The sequence below is a fragment of the Telopea speciosissima genome, chromosome 8 (genome assembly GCF_018873765.1).
Source record: "Telopea speciosissima isolate NSW1024214 ecotype Mountain lineage chromosome 8, Tspe_v1, whole genome shotgun sequence".
Lineage (NCBI taxonomy): Eukaryota > Viridiplantae > Streptophyta > Magnoliopsida > Proteales > Proteaceae > Telopea > Telopea speciosissima.
The window spans coordinates 49,074,679-49,093,394 of record NC_057923.1 but is presented as its reverse complement, the minus strand read 5'-3'; the positions used below and the strand labels follow the sequence as shown (position 1 = coordinate 49,093,394).

The following is an 18,716-nucleotide window of genomic DNA, read 5'->3' as shown; positions in this document are numbered from 1 at the left end:
TAAACCCATTTAAAAGTCAGATTTTTTTCTATAGATTTGTATAAATATGTATATTAAACCAAATCCAAATTGGCCCAAAACTGTATCCGACTCCAATAACAAACTAATACAGCCTGAAACCAAACCGAACTTTGCTTGTTGATATGATTTTGAATTCACCATTCCCACAGTGAAAGGATTAAAATGCTTTCCAATTCTTGACATGTGAAGTGAGGTGCAGTTCGGGGGTGGGATGTCGCCACCTGGCAGGCGCGACATCCAATGGTCCAAACTCAATTCAGCCAGTTTATTTTTTGTTTCTTCTCGAGCTGAGACCATTGGATGTCGAGTCTACCAAGTGCTACATCCCAACCCCGAACTGCACTTTTAGGAAATTGGAGAGAATTTTTTTTCCATAATGTAACCGACTCAACCCGAACCTGAACCCGTACCGACCGACACCCTATGGTTTATTTTTTTGATGAAAGGGTACGTATTGCTTTATTAGTCTCCATTGATGTTTCGTTTTCTCAATACAATTATGATGAAGGACATTTTGGAATTATTAAGTTGGCACGGTTAGCTCGATATTCAAATTTTGTTTTTTAGGGTGACGTCAGCCGCTCATTTGATTATTTGAAGTCTCCGCGGCAAACTCCCAAGACAGAATTGCAGTTTTGCAGAATTTCTCCCCAAATCCTCCAATTCGTGACTCCTGACAGATCCAATTGGAACTCTAATTGTAAGAAATGCTCTCTCTGCAACTTTCACTTCCTCCAATCAATAATGAGTTCTCTCATTGCAACCCAAAACCAGCTTTATGTTCACTCCAGGATCGATCTCGCAGCAGTAGTAGATACCTCTCGAGAACATTTCCTTCTCTTCTCAAATGTATTTTCTGTGCAAGTACAACTCCAGCAGATGTGGGATTTAAAGTAGAAGAAGTGAAGGGAAGAGACTCTGGTTCTGGAATTCCAGCAGAAGAGGCGATTTTGTTGCCAGATGAGCTCCGGCCTGAATTTATGCCGAATCATGTAGCGGTGATCATGGATGGAAACGCGAGGTGGGCGAAGCAGAAGAATTTGGCTCCGTCTTTTGGTCATGTAGCTGGTGTTAGGGCTTTGAGAGAGGTTATTGAGCTCTGTTGCAAATGGGGGATTAGTGTTCTCACTGTTTTCGCTTTCTCAACTGAAAACTGGATTCGGCCCAAAGTCAGTTCCCGCTAATCATTTATATATTCTTTTTTGGGAAAAAGAAAGATCTCAGTCCGACAGTGTAGCCTATGCCAGCACTCTCACGAGTCTCTCTCTCGCCTCCTTTTGTGAAAAGACATTTCTATCCCCTTGTTTTAGGAGGAGGAGAGAGATTGGCACATGGGAGTGTGCCAGAAAACTGTGTCCCATTCTTTTTTGAGCCCGCTTGATAACCTTACGAGAAACAGTTTCTGGTGTTTTTCCGTTCTGAGAAATGGAAAAACACCTAACAATCGCTTGATAACGAAGTGTTTTTTCTGACTGTTTTTGGAAACATAAATCAAAATTTATGCTTCCTGGAAGATTTTTGACAGAACATGTTGGACATGTTCTGTCGTTTCTTGGCTGAAAATTGAAAAAGTGTGCCCGATAAAAATTCCTATATTAGTGAACAAAGCTCCAAGCAATATACTTGCAATTTTTGGATGGACAGAATAAGATTCCTTTTGTTAATTTTAGAGAACAAGGGTTTTGCTTGTTTCCAATAATAGATTTACTAAGCGGGTCAAAAACGGTTTCTTAGCACAAAAAATGAAAAAACTGTTTTGCTGTTTCTCAGCACATAACCAGAACAGAAACACCCGTAAGGTTATCAAGCGGGCACAAATTTCTTTCCCCTTTTTCTCTGGAATGAAAAGTACTCATCTGAGTATCAGTAGTTTTTTTTTTCTTCCCCTCCTTGGGTACTGATTAATTTGGTTCTGTCGCAGTTGGAGGTTGATTTTTTGTTGAATTTGTTTGAGATGGTGATAAAGGAAGACCTGAAGAACTATATGAGGTATTTTTCTCTAAACCAAAATGGCATTTTGATCTTTATGCTTATGTTGTTTCAGTAAGAAAAGAGCATTTCTTGTTTCCGTTGGCTACATGGATCCTTACCCTCCAATCTATGCATGTCTTTCTTCACTACTTCTCTCAGAGTCATTTTAGGTTTATCCTTGGCTCTTTTATCTCCTTCAATAATCAAATCACTCCTCTGTACTGGAGCATCTGACGGCCTCCATTGTACATGGTCATGCCACCTCAAACGTCTTTCCCATATATTGCCTGAATATTTTATTTTAGATTAAGAGTTTAAGGCAGGCCTTGGTGCAACGGTAAAAATTGCTCCATTGTGACCAAGTGATCACCGGTTCGAGTCTGGAAACAGCATCCAGACTATCAATAGTTTCTGGTACCTGGGTTGGCCTCTCTGATTGACTACTTTTGTGTTCGTATTTGTTTGTGGCAGAAAAAATATTCGAATACCTGTAATTGGTGATACCACGAAGCTCCCAATGTCACTGCAAAAAACTGATAATTGAAACTGAGGAGACCACAAGGAACAACTCATGATTACAACTGATTATTGCAATCAGCTATAGTGGGCACTACGACATAGTTCAAGCATGTAGAAGCATTGTTGACAAAGTAAACAATGGTCTCATCCAACCAAATGACATTAGTGAAGCTATAATCGAACAAGAATTAGAAACAAACTGCACCAATTTTCCCTATCCTGATCTACTTATCCGTACTAGTGGCGAGCAAAGGGTCAGCAACTTCTTGCTATGGCAGCTAGCCTATACCGAATTTGTCTTTGCACAACCATTCTGCCCTGATTTTGGAAAAGCTGACTTTGTAGATGCAATATGTTCATATCAGCTAAGGCGAAGATAATATGGAGGGCGTGATTCATAGAATTTTTATCATCTGCGGTTTTCTGTCCATTATGTTTTCTAATGTCTCTAATAAAAGTAGGTGGATCCCACTCAAATAGTATATTCAGTCAAGGGGTGAAATGGTCATTTCAACTCTTTATGATAAGAACCGTACAACCGTACCTACAACGAAAGCTCAAGGAATAAAGATCCCATGGAGGATCCCATTTCTATTGTTAAAGTGCCTGTTTTAATTTAAATTGAAGTTGGGAGTTGTTAGAAGTGTAGTGTGGGGCCCATTTTTGGGTCTCTGGATTAGCGCCTAGCACTAAATCGAGTGCCCTGATGGGAGTAGGGTCTCGATATATGTTTTTTTTTGTTTTTCAAACTTTATCGCTAGCCCTATATATTTGTATCTCCTTTATTCATTAATGAATTAATCCCGTACGGCTGCAAGTTCTTCTTCTCCTCTTCTCTTCTCAGTTTTTCACAGTTTACATGATTTCAAAGCAAGGTTTGTAGGACTGGTATACAGCCCTGTGAGATCTTCCTTTCCCTTCTTGTTTTCTCTTTCTTTTTCTTTTTCTTTTCCTTTTCTGCGATTTCTGGTTGACCTAACCAAAGGTCTGCGATTTTAAGAAAAAGGGTGATTTCACCCCTCCTTTTTGTTTGTTCTTTGGCTGTGGATTAGATAACAAAGATAATGGTTTAAATCTGCTTATTCTACAACAAAAGAAAAAACCAAATTTCTGAAGATGTTTATGGTGATATGTGTGAGGGTTTGATAGCAGCAAGTTGCTGATTTGATGTCTCTCGATTTGCGGTGGTTCGATTGGTGTTTGTGGTGATATATACAAAGAGTTTGGTGGCAGCATGTTGTTGATTTGGTGTTTTTTGATTTTTTGGTGATTCAATTGGTGATCTTCAAAGAAATAGCATGAGTGATGGTGATAAAAAGAATGCAGTGGTCACGGAGGTTGTGTCCTCATCCTCCAATCGAACTACGAAAAATAAACTTGAAGCTATAACAAATTTTCAGCAATGGAGAAAAATTATGAATCTTGTTTTGACAGGTCGTGATTAGCAAGCACACTTGATAGGAACCAAATCTGCTGATGATACGACTTGGGACGCTATCAATCCCAGAATTCTTGGATAAAAGTTAAATTCGATGGAGAATCATATAGTTAGTCACATTGATATTATTAAAGAATTATAAGATTATCTGAGAGTTTTATATTCTGGTCAGAACAACTTGTCTCGGATATATGAGTTGTCTCAATAATTATATCGGACTGAGAGGAAGAAGCGTTCTATCATTCAGGATTTTGTTGATTGCAAGAGGATGTATGAATAATTGAATTCCCTCTTTCCTATTTCTTTCGATGTGAAGCGGATGCAGAACCAAAGGGAGCAATTGGTAGTTGGTTAGATCTCAGATCCTTGGTGGTGAGACTGTTGCTTCACTGATAGATAACTTTTCTCGAGTGCTTTGAGTATTTCGTGATGCTACATCTACAGTTGAGAGTTCAGCCCTGGTATCGTAAACAAGGGCTGGTGGAGTTGGACGTGGAGATGGTGGAAGCCGTGGGGGAGGCCATGGTCGTGGAAGTGGTTGTGGAAGTGGTCGTGGCACAGGAAGGGGTCAAAATCAGCAGGGTTTTAGCCAGTCTGGTTAAGGGTGTCAATTGGGATGGTTTCCGATACTTGGGATGGGTCTATACCGGTACCGATACAAAATGTACCAATCTCAGTACCATCCCATTTAGTGAACTGGACCAAACCTAGGTCCCAATCTTGATTATTAACGAGATGGGATGGTACTGGTTCCTAAACGATTCTAGGCCCGATAAAAAAGGGAGAAGAAGTTTTATGGTTTCGAGATGATTCCAATATTTGAAAGCAACTTAGAATATGAAACTAAGATAAATTTCATGGATTTACTTCTTCAATGTCCTCCCTAAGATCATATGTAAACTTCTCAAAACGGCGTCTATGAATTAATGATGACGAAATAAAGAAACCCATAAATGGTTTTAATGCCATCACAAAACAAGTTATAGAAATAGAACTAGAGGTCCATTAGCCAAAACCTCTATAAAAGAAAATAGGATAAATTACACGTCACCCCCTGATTTTCAAACGAAACTCAAATCACCCCTGGCTTTTGAAAACCAGGAGGTGACAGTAGGAAGTAATTTGTCCAGTGTTAACGCAAAATGACTAGGAATTTGGGATTTGGGAACAGGGGTGAGGCGGGGTTGCAGTAGATGGGGGTGGGGCAGGATCAAAGTAGAAGCAGTGGAAGGGAGAAGAAAAAAAAAAGATACAAATCGAGAGCTGAGCAGGACACAAACAAGACCTGTAGATATTCTGTAACTCTTCCCAACTTCCATATTCTTCCTAATTGAAGAGGATTTTTGGTTGAAGGAGAGTCCAGAACAGATGGAGCAGAGGGCCATGAGAAGAGTTATACCGTAGACACGCTTGCGACCCATCTTGTCTCCTAGCTAGCCAAAGAAGAGCTGACCTGCAAGTGTGCTGCACACAGCAACACCATTGATTGCAGTTGATACATTTGGGGACAACGTGCCTGGCTTTTCTACTCCTCCTTTAGTGTAATAGATGCGATCAAGCAACTTGGGGACAAGAGAGATCCATAACAAATCATAGGCATCTGTGAAGAAACCCATTCCTACAACTACAATTGCAGTGAAGTGGTAAAATTGTGTATCCCTTACTAATCAATGTCCAACAAAAACCGATTGATTCCAATCGAAATCAATGGAGATTGACCAGTGCCCCACCCCCTTGGGAAATGAAAAAAAAAACCCTTAAAAACGTAGAAGGGCGATGTTGTAGGGGTGGGGTGTGCGAGGAAGAAGAAGAAAAAGAGGAAGATGAAGAAACGAAAAAGGGGTTTTTGGGTGAAGAGGGTAAAATTGAAATAAAATTATATTAAAGGTAATGTGGGGTTTTAAAAAAATTGAAAATGCCAACGTCATCACTTAATGACGTTTTTTAACGATTAGGGTACGATTGATAGAATCTTGGGGTAGTAGGGAAGGGCATTATCATTATTCAAAACTTAAGGGTGGAGTTTGATATTATGGATACTTAGAGGGGAGGGGGATGATATTTTTCATTAATTTTTTTTATTCAATCGGGCATTCCCTTCCCTGTTGTTACCTTTTTCTTTTGGGTTTTTTTTTTACAAATGTCCCCCCTAAAAATGCCCATTTGTCTAAATGCACCTCTACAACTTTATAAATTGCAAACTCCCTTTACTTTCAAAACATTGTAACACTTTGGCTTAGTCCGTTAGTCTAGGACGTTACACCTTAGTTTTAGGGAATCTAATGAAAAAAATGCCCTTATGATAAACCCCACAATAATTAAAAAATAAAGTGACCAAATTGCCCTCATCTTCCCCAAATTGTTTAGGTTTTGAAACAGAAACTAAAAATCAAAAAACCCTAAAATCTCTAATGGATTTGGTGAAGATGAGGGCAATTTGGTCATTTTATTCTTTGATTTTGGTGGGATTTTATCATAAGGGCATTTTGGTCATTAGATTCTCTCAAACTAATGTCTAACGTTCTAGACTAACGGACAGACGGACTGAACCAAAGTGTTAAAGTGTTTTGAAAATAAGGAGAGTTTGCAATTTATAAAGTTGTAGGGATGCATTTGGACAAATGGGCATTTTCAGAGGGCATTTGTAAAAAACCCTTTTCTTTTTGTGATCTTCCCTATTGATACCGACAGTTCTAAAAAAAAAAAAAGTAAAATAAAAATCCGGGAGTGACATCTAAGTGGCATCTATCTTGGACGTTATCCAATATGCTACAACAAATAGGATAGTGCCACCTCGTTGATGATATTAATAAAGATTAAATAAAATATTAATAAAAATTGTTATGGGATCAATATTGTTCCCAACTGATACCAATGCGAATTGTTAGTTTTTAATTATTTATTTTTTATTTTTGGGTTGAAATTTTAATTTTTTATTCAATTCCATTGCAATTTGCAACCTCTGTCAATATCGATATGAATTGTCCGATTAAGATGGTCGGTTAACGATACCCTACCCCATTTGCAGAAGGGAGGTTGAGTCGTTGAGGAGGGCACATATGGATTGGATGGAATAGAGTATTGGATTTATTGGAATCAGGCGATTCATATTGATATTGGTTGAGGAGGAAATCGATTCAATACAATTTTTAGTTTTTATTAATATTTTATTTTTTAATCTTAATTGATATCGTCAGTCATGTAACATTGTAACCTTATCTTATTTGTTGTAGCACGGTGAGATAATTTCTGACCGTGGATCGAGTCGGGTCAGGATTGAGACCTCAGGTTATCATATCGTTTCTTGAGACCGTTACCAACCGTGCTCTTTAGCCTCCACGTGATGTTTCGTTTTCTAAATTATTATGAGGTACAATTAGATGAGGCACAATTGGTATCTATAAGTTGGCACAGTTAGCACGTTATTCAAATTTTAATTTTTTAAGGGTGATGTCAACCGCTCATTTGATTATTTGAAGTCTCCGCGGCAAACTCCAAGACACAAAATTGCAGGTTTTCAGAATTTCTTGGGGGATCCTCCAATTCCTTACTCCTGACGGATCTAATTGGAACCCTAACTGTATCAAATGCTTTCTTTGCAACTTTCACTTCCTCCAATCAATAACGGGTTCTCTCATTACATCCCAAAACCTGTATGTTTATTCCAGGATCGATCTCGCAGCAGTAGCAGAAACCTCTCGAGAGCATTCCCTTCTCTTCTCAAATATATTTTCTGTGCAAGTACAACTCCAGCAGATGTGGTATTTAAAGAAGAAGAAGTGAAGGGAACAGACTCTGGTTCTGGAACTCCAGCAGCAGAGGCGACTTTGTTGCCAGATGGGCTCCGGCCTGAATTTATGCCGAATCATGTTGCGGTGATTATGGATGGAAACGTGAGGTGGGCGAGGCAGAAGAATTTGCCTCCGTCTTTTGGTCATGAAGCTGGTGTTAGGGCTTTGAGAGAGGTTACTGAGCTCTGTTGCAAATGGGGGATTAGTGTTCTCACTGTTTTCGCTTTCTCAACTGAAAACTGGATTCGGCCCAAAGTCAGTTCCCGCTAATCATTTATATATTCTTTTATATGTTATTTTTTCTTTCCCTTTTTCCTTGGGTAGTGATTAGTTCGGTTCTGTCGCAGGTGGAGGTTGATTTTTTGATGAACTTGTTCGAGAGGGTGATAAAGGAAGATCTGAATAATTATATGAGGTACTTTTCTCAAAACCAAAATGGCATTTTGATATGAAAGTGTGCAATCTGATGATTAGGTAAACAATCATATCAACGTCAGTGTTATCAAAATCTTGGGAACACTAATCATTGGAGTTGCGGGGGAGGGAGAGGAAAAAAGTGATGATACAATTGAAATGAGCTAGCATGTGGCTGTTTGAAGCTGCAAAACCTCCAATGTGGCTACTCTTTTTCCTGTATTCAGTCGTGTTTTGTTTTTGTCTTGTTTCTAATATATCACTGTATCTTTAGATCTATGCACAGACAGAACCAGGAGAAATTGATGCACTACTTTATAGACGATACTTTCTTTGTTTGTTTTTTTTTCTTCCATGCTAATTAAACAATCTTAATCACCCTATGAAACAGCTCTTCTGTGGAGTGATGCCTTAATTATAGCAGCCCTCAAAAAATAAGTGAATTTAGTGCAATACTAAATGACTTTGGTGTTGTAATGTTTGGTATTTGGTTCATCCAAGATTCGGCTGGCCAGTTCAATAGTTTAAGTTGGAGCCTTGGTGGTAGGGAGTAACTGGACGGTGGATGGAAATTTGCTATCATTTAGTATCATCTATGACTCTCAGGATCCTTTCTTTGAATTAAAAACGTTGCCTCTCATTGTTTAGGAAATATTTTTGGTCTTTATGCTTGCACTGTTTCAGTAAGAAAACAGCATTTGTTGTTTCCCTTGTTAATGAAGTATGGTTGAATGCTTGCTGAAGTCCTGAATATTTCTGCTGAATCTTTTGTTCTTGATGTATAAAACATAAATTTTGGTTTTTGGGATAAATTTAAATAAAAAAGTAGATAATTGTTGAAGCTAAAAAAAAGCTTTGAAATTGTCAACCTATGTCCAGGTGAAGTGTGTTATGAATTTTTGTTTGTCAGCCTAAAGTTCTGCATATTCATACTTGGTCCCCCCCCGTCTTTCCTTTTGCTTGCTTTATGCCCTTAAACATGGAGGTTGTTGGGTCTAACATAATCATTTTAGCCAGTGTTAAGAACTAAGGCTCGAACACAAGGATATCATTTTAACTGAAAAAATTGTAAAACAACCCATTAAGTTTTTATTCTTTAGTAACCATGTTTGTTGAGAGAAGAAAATATCCTGATGCAAGTCCAAGGATCGGATCCTTTCTCCTAGTCCACTTGGGTTGATGCTATGAGCTTCAGTGTATCCTTTTATGTGATACAACAGTTATTCTATAAGCCCTGATGAAGAAATTTTATGGGAGTCTGGTCTGTCCTCGTGGCATGGTTATTTTCTTACTTATAGAAGCTTTACATATAGGATTACCAAAAAGAAATATTTAAGCCTCTATAGATTTCTTGTCTACTCTTGTTAAGCTATATAAGTAGGTTAAGGCTTCTGTATTATTGTGTTAGTTTAATCTCTCTGAAGTTTCTTTAAGGCTTTACAGACTTTTACATGTGCTTCGAAAAGAAAAAGATAATACTCCGGGAGGTTAGATGTTGTAGCTTTTATAAGCATAATGCTGAACCCCAAAGAAATGTAATTTCTGTCTCAGCCTTACAAATGCTTAGACAGTTTCTCAAGAACCAGGTCCCAAAAGCTCATCGATCTATAGTAACTACCAAGAGGTAATCCAAGATATTTGATACGCCAATTCTCAAATCTACATTCAAACATCAAAGCAAATACAGAAATCTCAGAATCACCCACATGAATCCCCATCAGAGGTGATAAGTTGCAGCAGAACATCAAATTAGAAACAAAATCAGAATTAGTAACTTAGTAGATAAGAACCAAACCAGCCAGCAGAAGGTCACCAAACTTAGGCGAGTGGAGATGATGTTGAACAGGTTCTATGCTCCAAAATTCAGCCAGTTCTGATGACTGAAGGCTAAGATATGAAGGGGACTCGAAAATAGAAACTTAGCCCTCAAAATAGAAGGTTGTACAGCATCTCACAAACCAACAGCAATCTGGGCTCCAAACAGGGATCGAGTATAGGCCCTGGTAGCAGTGACAAACCCTCAAAATCTCAGCTAATTCTGATTGGGGGTTGTTGAGATATGTCCTTCACAAGTTACAGCAGAAAAATCAGATCGCAGGGAGCAGCAGCAGCCTTCAATCGATGGTTTGCAGCAACAGCAGCTTTCGGAGTTTATTGGTCTTCAGGGTGTGTTCTCACAGAGATTTGTTGCTGTCACAAGCAGCAGCAGCAATGGAGATCGAGTAGGGGGAGGAGAAGAAGATAGACGAAGGGGTAGGGGGATGGCTTTCTCAGCCTGGGTCTCTCACCCACAGCTATCTCAGCTGTTGAATAGGGGGTTTACTCCCATAACTTCATTTATTAAGTCTGTGTCAATCAATTACTATAGCTGCCTTTATATAGACTGAGGCTAGGCTAAAAAAATAGGAAGTAAAACTTAGCAACTGTTTGGAGAATAGAAACTAATGGAAAGAGAACTGAATGAAATTAGAAACTACTAAAAGGCTTTATAACGTAGCCTTCTAAACATGCGAAGATAACCAAATTAGAAACTAACCTAATATAAAGTATAAACTGAAAATATAATCTAAATTATGGCAGCATTAGGATAGAATCTTCCTCCACTTGATGGGCCCACAAGATCTTCTAAAAATCAATCCCAAACAAGTCAAATTTTGGCTTTCACATGAACATTGTTTTAGTCTGCAACTTGGGTCTTCTAGAAGGATTTCCATCAAGGCAATATCGACTGTGACACTGTTCACGTGAACAATAAATCCTGACTCTTCTCTTCTTCGTTCATCGATCTACATCAACTCTCCCCCTCTTAGAAGAAATTCGACCTCGAATTTTGAGAAGAGTAGGACTGATCTTCGTGTTGTGCACATCTGTCTTCAGCCCGTAGCAAAACTCAGGTAGTTCTTTGAAGATACGAATGTAGTCCAGAATGTGGAGTTCGTTCTTCAGTGTACTTTGGTGGAATAACAAATTCCACATGTTCAACTTCAACATCCTCAGACGTATCCATGGGATCATCCACATATGTGTCAGCAACCATTTCTGATTCAGACTTGGACACTTCCTATAAAGGTGCTATATCTGATTCCTTACTAGCTGTCAAGAACTCCATGTGAGATAATACTAGTAATGGCTTTGCAGCATGCTTCCCTTTACTCGTGATTGCACTTGTATGCTGTGGAAGATGTTTACTTTCCTCCTTTGCTGGTGGCTACTCAAGAATAGGCTTCAATAGTTGTTGGCGCTTGGCTTGGGCAACCTTCAATTTTAGTTTCATCGCTGGCACGTTGAGTGGATTAAGTACCAATGGTTTTCCCTTGAAATCAAAGAAACATTGATTCTTGGTACCTCCCACCAACACATTATTGTCATACAACCATGGTTGTCGTTTAAGTAAGACATCAGTCAATACCATGAGTATGATGTCGCACTAAACATCTTCATATTCTCCCAATTTCAGTGGTATTGAACATCGTTGATTTACCTCCAAAGTGTTTGTTGTTGAGGAGGAAAATTTTATAAGGTTGTGGATGAGCCTCTATTGTCAACTTTCCTGCTGTGATGAAGGCTTGAGAATTGAGATACCACATTTACACAGCTTCCACTATCCACGATCACCTGTGATGTCAAAGGTCCACTAGCCATTAAAGTATAAAAACTACAATGTCGGCGCCAACTCTTATTTAGATGGAACACTGAACCCAGAAATAATATGGAAACACTTCAGAAGACCCCTAACCTTCCTCACAGCATTGGTACTGGCCTCACAAAACATAATGGTGTTATCCGCAAATTGAAGATGTGAGACAACCTCATTCCTCTCCACCCTGAACCCTTGGAAATGTACAGTTCGTTGGCTCATTGTAGTAACCTCATCAGTGTAGCTAAACTAATTTTTAGGGTCTCGTCCCCACTCTTAGGACAATATTGAATTGCCAGAAGGAGAAAAGGGGGAAAGAAAGAGAATGGATAGTCCAAACAAATGGTACAAGGAAAAGAGAATTTTCTTATAAACAGAATTGTAATAAGAATTAGAACTACACATGCTAGGAAGTCAATCTCAGGAGTTGAGAAAGTCACCACATCAGAATTTGTGGAGCATTGACATTCAGGATATGTTTGACATGGATAATTCATCCTGTAAATGGTGTGCATGCCTTTATGGCCTAAGAATTGCTTCCAAGGGAAACTTAACTCTGCCCAAATTGTGACCCGATCGATGATTGTGAGGAACACCTCGCTAATTGGGTTTTGGTATATTGACCTAGTGGTCGTGGGTGTAAGGCTGCGTACTGATGCAGATCCAAGCCTCCACGAGCTGAAGAAGCCACCCTAATCATAGGGCCATAGTTAGGAGCCTTAGTTTATTTTAGCTTTAATTTATTCTATACTTAGTTTATTTTTTCAGCTTAAATGTAACTTAAATTGAACCGGTTCAGTTTTGGTTCAATTTAAGAGATTAATTCTTATTGGTTGTTAGAAGAGCTTATTTCCTATTGGTAGATTAGAAAATCCTTCTTTTAAGTGTTTTAATTCCATCCCTCCACGATTTTTAGAGGGAGAGTTATTTAGATTTGTATTAGGAATTGGCCTATGGCCATATTATTTATTAATGAAAACGTGGGAGACTCCCCCACTATTCAAGTTTAAAAAAATCGATCTATTTGCTGCTGCCATTGTTGCTGCTGGTTATCTCCTTTGAGAGTGAGTCTTGTGAGTCATATCAAGGTAGAAGGGTAGGTGGATCTCCTACGACTCCTTGCATCTTGTAGATGAGGAGGTTCTTCTTCAAAACTGTCTTCAAGGTTGCTGCCATTGAAGATCTTCTTAAATCAGTAAGTTATTTACTGTTTCAGCATTCCCCTTCTTCTTCTTAATCCTCTACAGCCTACCCTACATCCCCCTTCTATTTTATTTGAATTTTGAATTCCCTAAACCCTAATTTAATTACAGCCTTAACCAACCATCAAAACTCATCCATAATTCAACCACAGCCCCTTTACAACATTCCCTACACTCGACCTTAGCCTCTGCCCCATCCCAACAGCTAAACCCTAGTTTCTCTCATCTCTGTAAAACCCCAAAACCCTAAACTTTCCATCCTGCCCTAACCAGCCACCCAAACCTCATCAAACTACAACTGAATCTCTCTCTCCCTACCATTAACACTCAACCAAAACCCCCTACCTGAATTCCCATCCCAAACCCTAATTCCACCTATTTTCCTATTTCCAAAAACCCGAAACCCTAACCCTAATTTTCTGAATTTTAAATTTTCAGTTAAACATCATTCAAACCCACATAGTTAGCTTCCCCTAACCATATAAGACCCATCTCCATATTCATAAACCTAACCCTAGAATTGACCTAAAATACCCAATCTTTCGCAATTGGCTAGCAGTTTCAGAACTTCTGTTCACCTGGCTCCTAGTAGGATCCTATCCTGTCTAGGACTACATTACATACATTATGACACACCACAGACCCCGAAGTGGTGGGACCCTTGTGCATTGGGTAGTGGGTGCGCCCTTTTTTTTTTAAGGGAAGTGGTTTAGGTCTAGGTAATGTCCCCAAAAGAAATGATGCTAAGTTTGCCAAAAGGTTATGGAGATTTTTTGTCTGAGTGGGAAAGTGTTGAACAGTGATGGCCACTGAGAGGGGGAGGTGAATCAGTGGACTATAAAAACCTTTTCCCTCAACAGTTTCACTCCCTGTTCACCTGTTGAGATCTTTAACACTCACCACAACCACCCACATAGTCTTCTCAAAAGACACAAAGACACATAATCACACTCTAATAGCAATCCTGACTCAGTCTCATACAACAACAGTCACTAATACTGCTGCCAAGAGCTGCTAAACCAAGTGCTGCTAAGAGCTGATGCTATCACACAATATGGCACTCAACCACACACACTGCTGGCACATATAATCACATATACACCCAAGCCTGACTGTCAAAGGTTCTACCAGGTGTGTACACCCATCCTACAGAAAAGCACTTCTAACCAAAGCAAGCAAGCATCCATAACACAGAGAAATACGTGCTTCAGCAAGTTGCCTACATGCATGGAGTAATGGTCACTTGGACCTCAGCATCTACTCATCACTAATTTTTCCAACATAAAACTGAGAGGCCGCACCCACGGCAGATGATGTTTTAGTCACACTTATGACTCAAGACATCTGACCTGCTTCTATCCCTAAGTATAGAGACAAGGGTGTTACCCCCAATGGTTTCCCAACACCCATTGGTAACCAACACTGTGTCCAGATGCAACTGGACAACTCAATAAAAATACTTGGGCTTATATGAATGCCCTACAATGTCAATCACATCTAGCATAGGTCTCAACATGCATCCCTACTGCTAGCATATACAATGAATACCGAAATACAAAAATTACAAAGTCAAGAGATAGAAATTCTCACAACCATGCAGTGTCTGTGATTCCTGGTATCCGTAGATGGAGTCTGGCAACTCTGGTAGCTCACTGGAATCTTCAACTTCTCCCAATTTGATGGAGAACTGGAATTTTCAAGTGTGCACTGTCATTGGAGTCCTGGAGTGGTTCCTGGCAGTGTGGGAAACCGCTGTCTTCTTCCTTTTCTTTCTTTTCCTTCTATATCCTTTCCTTTCTTTTCCTTTCTTTTCTTTTCCTTTTCTTTCCTTTCTCTTTCTTTTCTTTTCCTTTTTTTTTTCTTTCCTCCACCGAATCTGAGATGAGTTGCTTTCTTTTTCTCCTTCCTTTTTCCCTTCTTTTTCCTTTCTCCTTCCCCTTTCCTTCTTCCTCTTTTCCCCTTCTTCTTTCTTCTTCCTTTTCTCTTTTCCCCTTTCTTCCTTGGCTGCAACCACGAAGAGAGGTGCTGGTTCTATGATTTCAGACCATCAATGGCTTCTAGGATGGCTGGACACATGAGATAGAGAGGAAGAGTCAAACCATAGATGCATACAACACCTATTTAGGGCTGCAACCCATATTCCGGCGACCTCTGCTTCTCTTCTCTCTTCTCTGAGTGCACCAATGGATTCCTCTCGAAAAATCACCCAAAATACAAAAAAAAGATCACCTCATTTCGATACCGGATGAGTGAGATATCGCGTTTTGAAGTTAGACCATTCATAGGGCTTGAAATGGAATCTAGAGGGCTGTGTATAAGTGTGTGTGCAAGCATCATATCGGCGCTTGATTCTACGCTATGCCAGTGCACCAGTGCACTTAACAAGGTCCATCGGATTTTGTTGTTGAAATCCACATGATTTTTGTACGTCAGATCGCTCAAGATCTGATCCGTCAGATCAGCATCATGTGATAGAGTCAATGTCAAAGGCTGACAGTGGCAGGTTGACGTTTCGCGCTCCTATTGGCTGTCTCGTATGGTAGCCTGAGAGCCGTCAGATCTGTCGGTGAAGTCGGGAATACTTCTCAGCCATCGGATAATCATCCATTTCATCTTGAAACGGAAGGGCTCCTGAGATCCTCCGAAAAAGAATCTTTCTTAGGTGCCTCTCTACACGGGCGATGCATAAATCAAGGAGCACGAGGGTCTACCGTGTAGGATCAATCTGGATCCTTCATTCAAATTTCAAAAAGTCCGGTTGAACCTTGTCTTATCAATTAGAATCTCTTGCACTTCCAACCTACCAGAGAAGCCGAAATGGAATCTAGGCCATAACTTCTTCGTTTTACCTCCGATTTGAGTGCCGTTTGCGACCACGTGTCCGTGACGATGAGCACTACCAATCAAAATTGGCCACATCAGCAAAATCCATATTGATTTTCTCAGGGAACCCAAAAACAATTCAGATTGACTAAAATGTCCTTTATTTTAGGTGACCAAACGGGAATCGATGTAACTTCGCCGTCCGAACTCAGAATTGTGCGATTCCAGTTGCGTTTTGAAGAGGACTTGACGAACTAAAATATTCATGTAGAATGCTCCACCCAGTTCCGCCATTACACCCTCCGAAAATACCGTCGAACACGCTGCCAATGCCGAAACCTATGAAATCAACATTCTTAATGCATCAACCCTTCACCCAAGGCTGTTCAGGGCTTCCAAACACTGCAATGAACAATCTCATGCTGCCACATAATCCCTGGATGCTCCAGCATCATTGCCAACATGTCACGTCACTGTCAAATGACCAAAATGCCCCTGTGAGCTGTGTCAACACTCCATAGACCTTTGTGACTGACAAAATCACCAACATACTATTGGATGCTCTCTGTCACTTGTCTAGGCCATTTGTACTCTGTAAACTTACATAAATGCCCTTGAATGTTGTCCATACCTAAAGATGACAGAAATGCCCCTGGATGACTCCCAAACACTATGGGACCACAGTATACGCTGCCAAGACCCTGTAATGATGTCACTACCACTATGAACACTGCCTTGGAGTGCCACTGTCCACTGCCTCTATCATGTAATGCACTAAGATGCATTGTGTTGACCACAACAACACACATGCACTGTGTTGACAACAATGACAACCAACACACAGTCACTGCCATCTGCACTGTGTGTTCAACAGGAAGTTTATGGCACTTTGTGATCAAGTACGGTATGTATGAAAATAGGATTACCCTAACTTGTCCTTGGGAAGAGTATTTGGAAGCTCCGCCCTCCCTTCTTAAACCATATCAAACATGATGCTGAGGATGGGAATTGAGTTAGGTTCTGGAGGATCTTTGTGGGGGTGGGGGGATATTCCTGTATTTGTTAGGTTCCCAAGGTTGTATAGTTTGCTTAGGCTGAAGAACAGGACCATTGGAGAGTATATGGTTTGGAATGGGAGCTGAGTATGACTGGGACTTTGACTTGGTTACTTGCTTGGATGAATGTTTTTATCCCTTTCTCTGAGTCTGATTAGTGTATTTGGACTTTAACTTCTAATGGCTAGTTTTCAAAATCATATTCCCATTCCTCATTTCCCTCTTCCTAAAGTAACCTTGTTTATCTTTAAATTGATTTGGGGAATCTGGGTGGTGAGTAACTGAGTACAAGGCTATGGCTTGGGAAGTGAGTCACAAAAAGGTGAATACAGTTGGAAGTTAAGGAATGTAAGAGAACAAGGAGAGAGATGAAGGTGGAAGGTTGAAGAAGAAGAAGGAGAGAATATGGTGTAATGTTGTGTGTTGGAGTATAGTCTCCACCACATCTATATTACTTCACTAATGAGATAAAAGAAATTACATACACCTCCCTAGGGAGGTAAAAGGTAAAACAGAAAAATACAATATAAGGCAACTAGTTAACTAACTAGTTCCTAAAGTACCCCTACAATATATAAACTCTAACACTCCCCCTCAAGCTGGAGAAGAAATGTCATGCATTCCCAGCTTGCATAATAGGGTATCAAACTGAAGAGAAGAAAACCCTTTGGTAAAGATGTCTGCCAATTGTTCACCAGTCTTCACGAATGGGGTGCAAATGAAACTAGAGTCTATCTTCTCCTTGATGAAGTGCCGGTCCACTTTGATGTGCTTTGTTCTGTCATGTTGCACCGGATTGTGAGCAATGCTTATGGCTGCCTTGTTATCACAATAGAGTCGCATAGTTTCATCAGCATCAAACTCCAACTCTTGAACCAATCGTCTCAGACATATAAGTTCACAAACTCCATGTGCCATTGCCCTAAATTCTGCCTCGGCACTAGATCTAGCTACAATAGGTTGTTTCTTGCTTCTCCATATGATCAAATTACCAGCCACAAATGTGCAATAGTCAGATGTAGACCTTTTCTCTGAGATGGATCCAGCCCAGTCAGCATCTGTAAAGCCCTCTATCCTTAGGTGGTCATGTCTGGCATACAATAGTCCTTTCCCTGGGGAGGACTTCAAGTATCTAAGGATACGACATACAATATCCAAGTGCCCACTCTTGGGGGCATGCATAAACTGACTCACAACTCCCACTGCATAAGAAATATCTGGGCGAGTCATAGATAGGTAGATGAGTTTCCCAACTAATCTCTGGTACTTCCCTACATCAACAAGAGAGGGACCACAATCTACTCCTAGTTTGTGATTCTGCTCAATAGGAGAACTTGCTGGTTTACAGCCCAACATCCCCGTCTCTTTTATCAAATCAAGAACAAACTTCCTTTGACATATGTTGATTCCTTTCTTGGACCTTGACACTTCAATTCCCAAGAAGTACTTCAAGGGACCCAAATCTTTAATCTCAAACTGTTCAGCCAAGTAGGACTCCAGCCTAGCTATCTCACCTCTGTCATTTCCAGTCACTATAATGTCATCAACATAGACAATAAGGGCATCATACAGCAACATGAGAAGCTCGAACAACATAACTCATCAAAACCAAACAACAGAAGGCGTCACAGACCACCTTTATAAAAAAAAATGACTGAAATAGAGGCTGGCGGCACCATAAAAGCCAAGAGAGAGTGGAGTTGTGGAGCAGCAACTCTTAGCAACATGGAACGAGACTATGGGAGGGTTCAAACACACCCTTGGGCGATCCAAAAGAGCTTGGACCCACCTCCAATGGATCCCAAATGAGAAAAATACTGGAACTGAAATGCACAGCTGGCGGTA

At 40.0% G+C, this 18,716-nt stretch overlaps 2 protein-coding genes and 2 long non-coding RNA genes across 4 annotated transcripts in view; 3 read left to right on the top strand and 1 right to left on the bottom strand.

Moving 5' to 3' along the window:
• Nucleotides 1–694: 694 nt before the first annotated feature.
• LOC122672393 (dehydrodolichyl diphosphate synthase 2-like) lies at nucleotides 695–2,068 on the top strand. The gene is made up of 2 exons (XM_043869874.1): nucleotides 695–1,190; nucleotides 1,943–2,068. Exons 1-2 carry the CDS (start codon nucleotides 729–731, stop codon nucleotides 2,066–2,068), a joined length of 588 nt encoding a protein of 195 aa, XP_043725809.1. The 5' UTR covers nucleotides 695–728.
• A 446-nt stretch (nucleotides 2,069–2,514) lies between these two features.
• Nucleotides 2,515–16,601, bottom strand: LOC122671273. The gene is made up of 3 exons (XR_006334325.1): nucleotides 16,592–16,601; nucleotides 9,606–9,610; nucleotides 2,515–2,924 (listed from the first exon to the last, which is right to left on the bottom strand). It is a non-coding gene; the product is annotated as an uncharacterized LOC122671273 (long non-coding RNA).
• LOC122671272 (dehydrodolichyl diphosphate synthase 2-like) overlaps nucleotides 7,507–18,716 on the top strand; it is a 26,282-nt gene continuing 15,072 nt past the window's right edge. The window contains exons 1-2 of the mRNA XM_043868402.1: nucleotides 7,507–7,995; nucleotides 8,088–8,155. Of these exons, the coding sequence (XP_043724337.1) occupies nucleotides 7,537–7,995; nucleotides 8,088–8,155 (527 nt within the window). The 5' untranslated portion in view covers nucleotides 7,507–7,536. The remainder of the gene's footprint in view (nucleotides 7,996–8,087; nucleotides 8,156–18,716) is intronic.
• Nucleotides 17,474–18,716, top strand: part of LOC122671274 — an 11,785-nt gene continuing 10,542 nt past the window's right edge. Inside the window, exon 1 of the long non-coding RNA XR_006334326.1 lies at nucleotides 17,474–17,483. This is a non-coding gene — a long non-coding RNA (uncharacterized LOC122671274). The remainder of the gene's footprint in view (nucleotides 17,484–18,716) is intronic.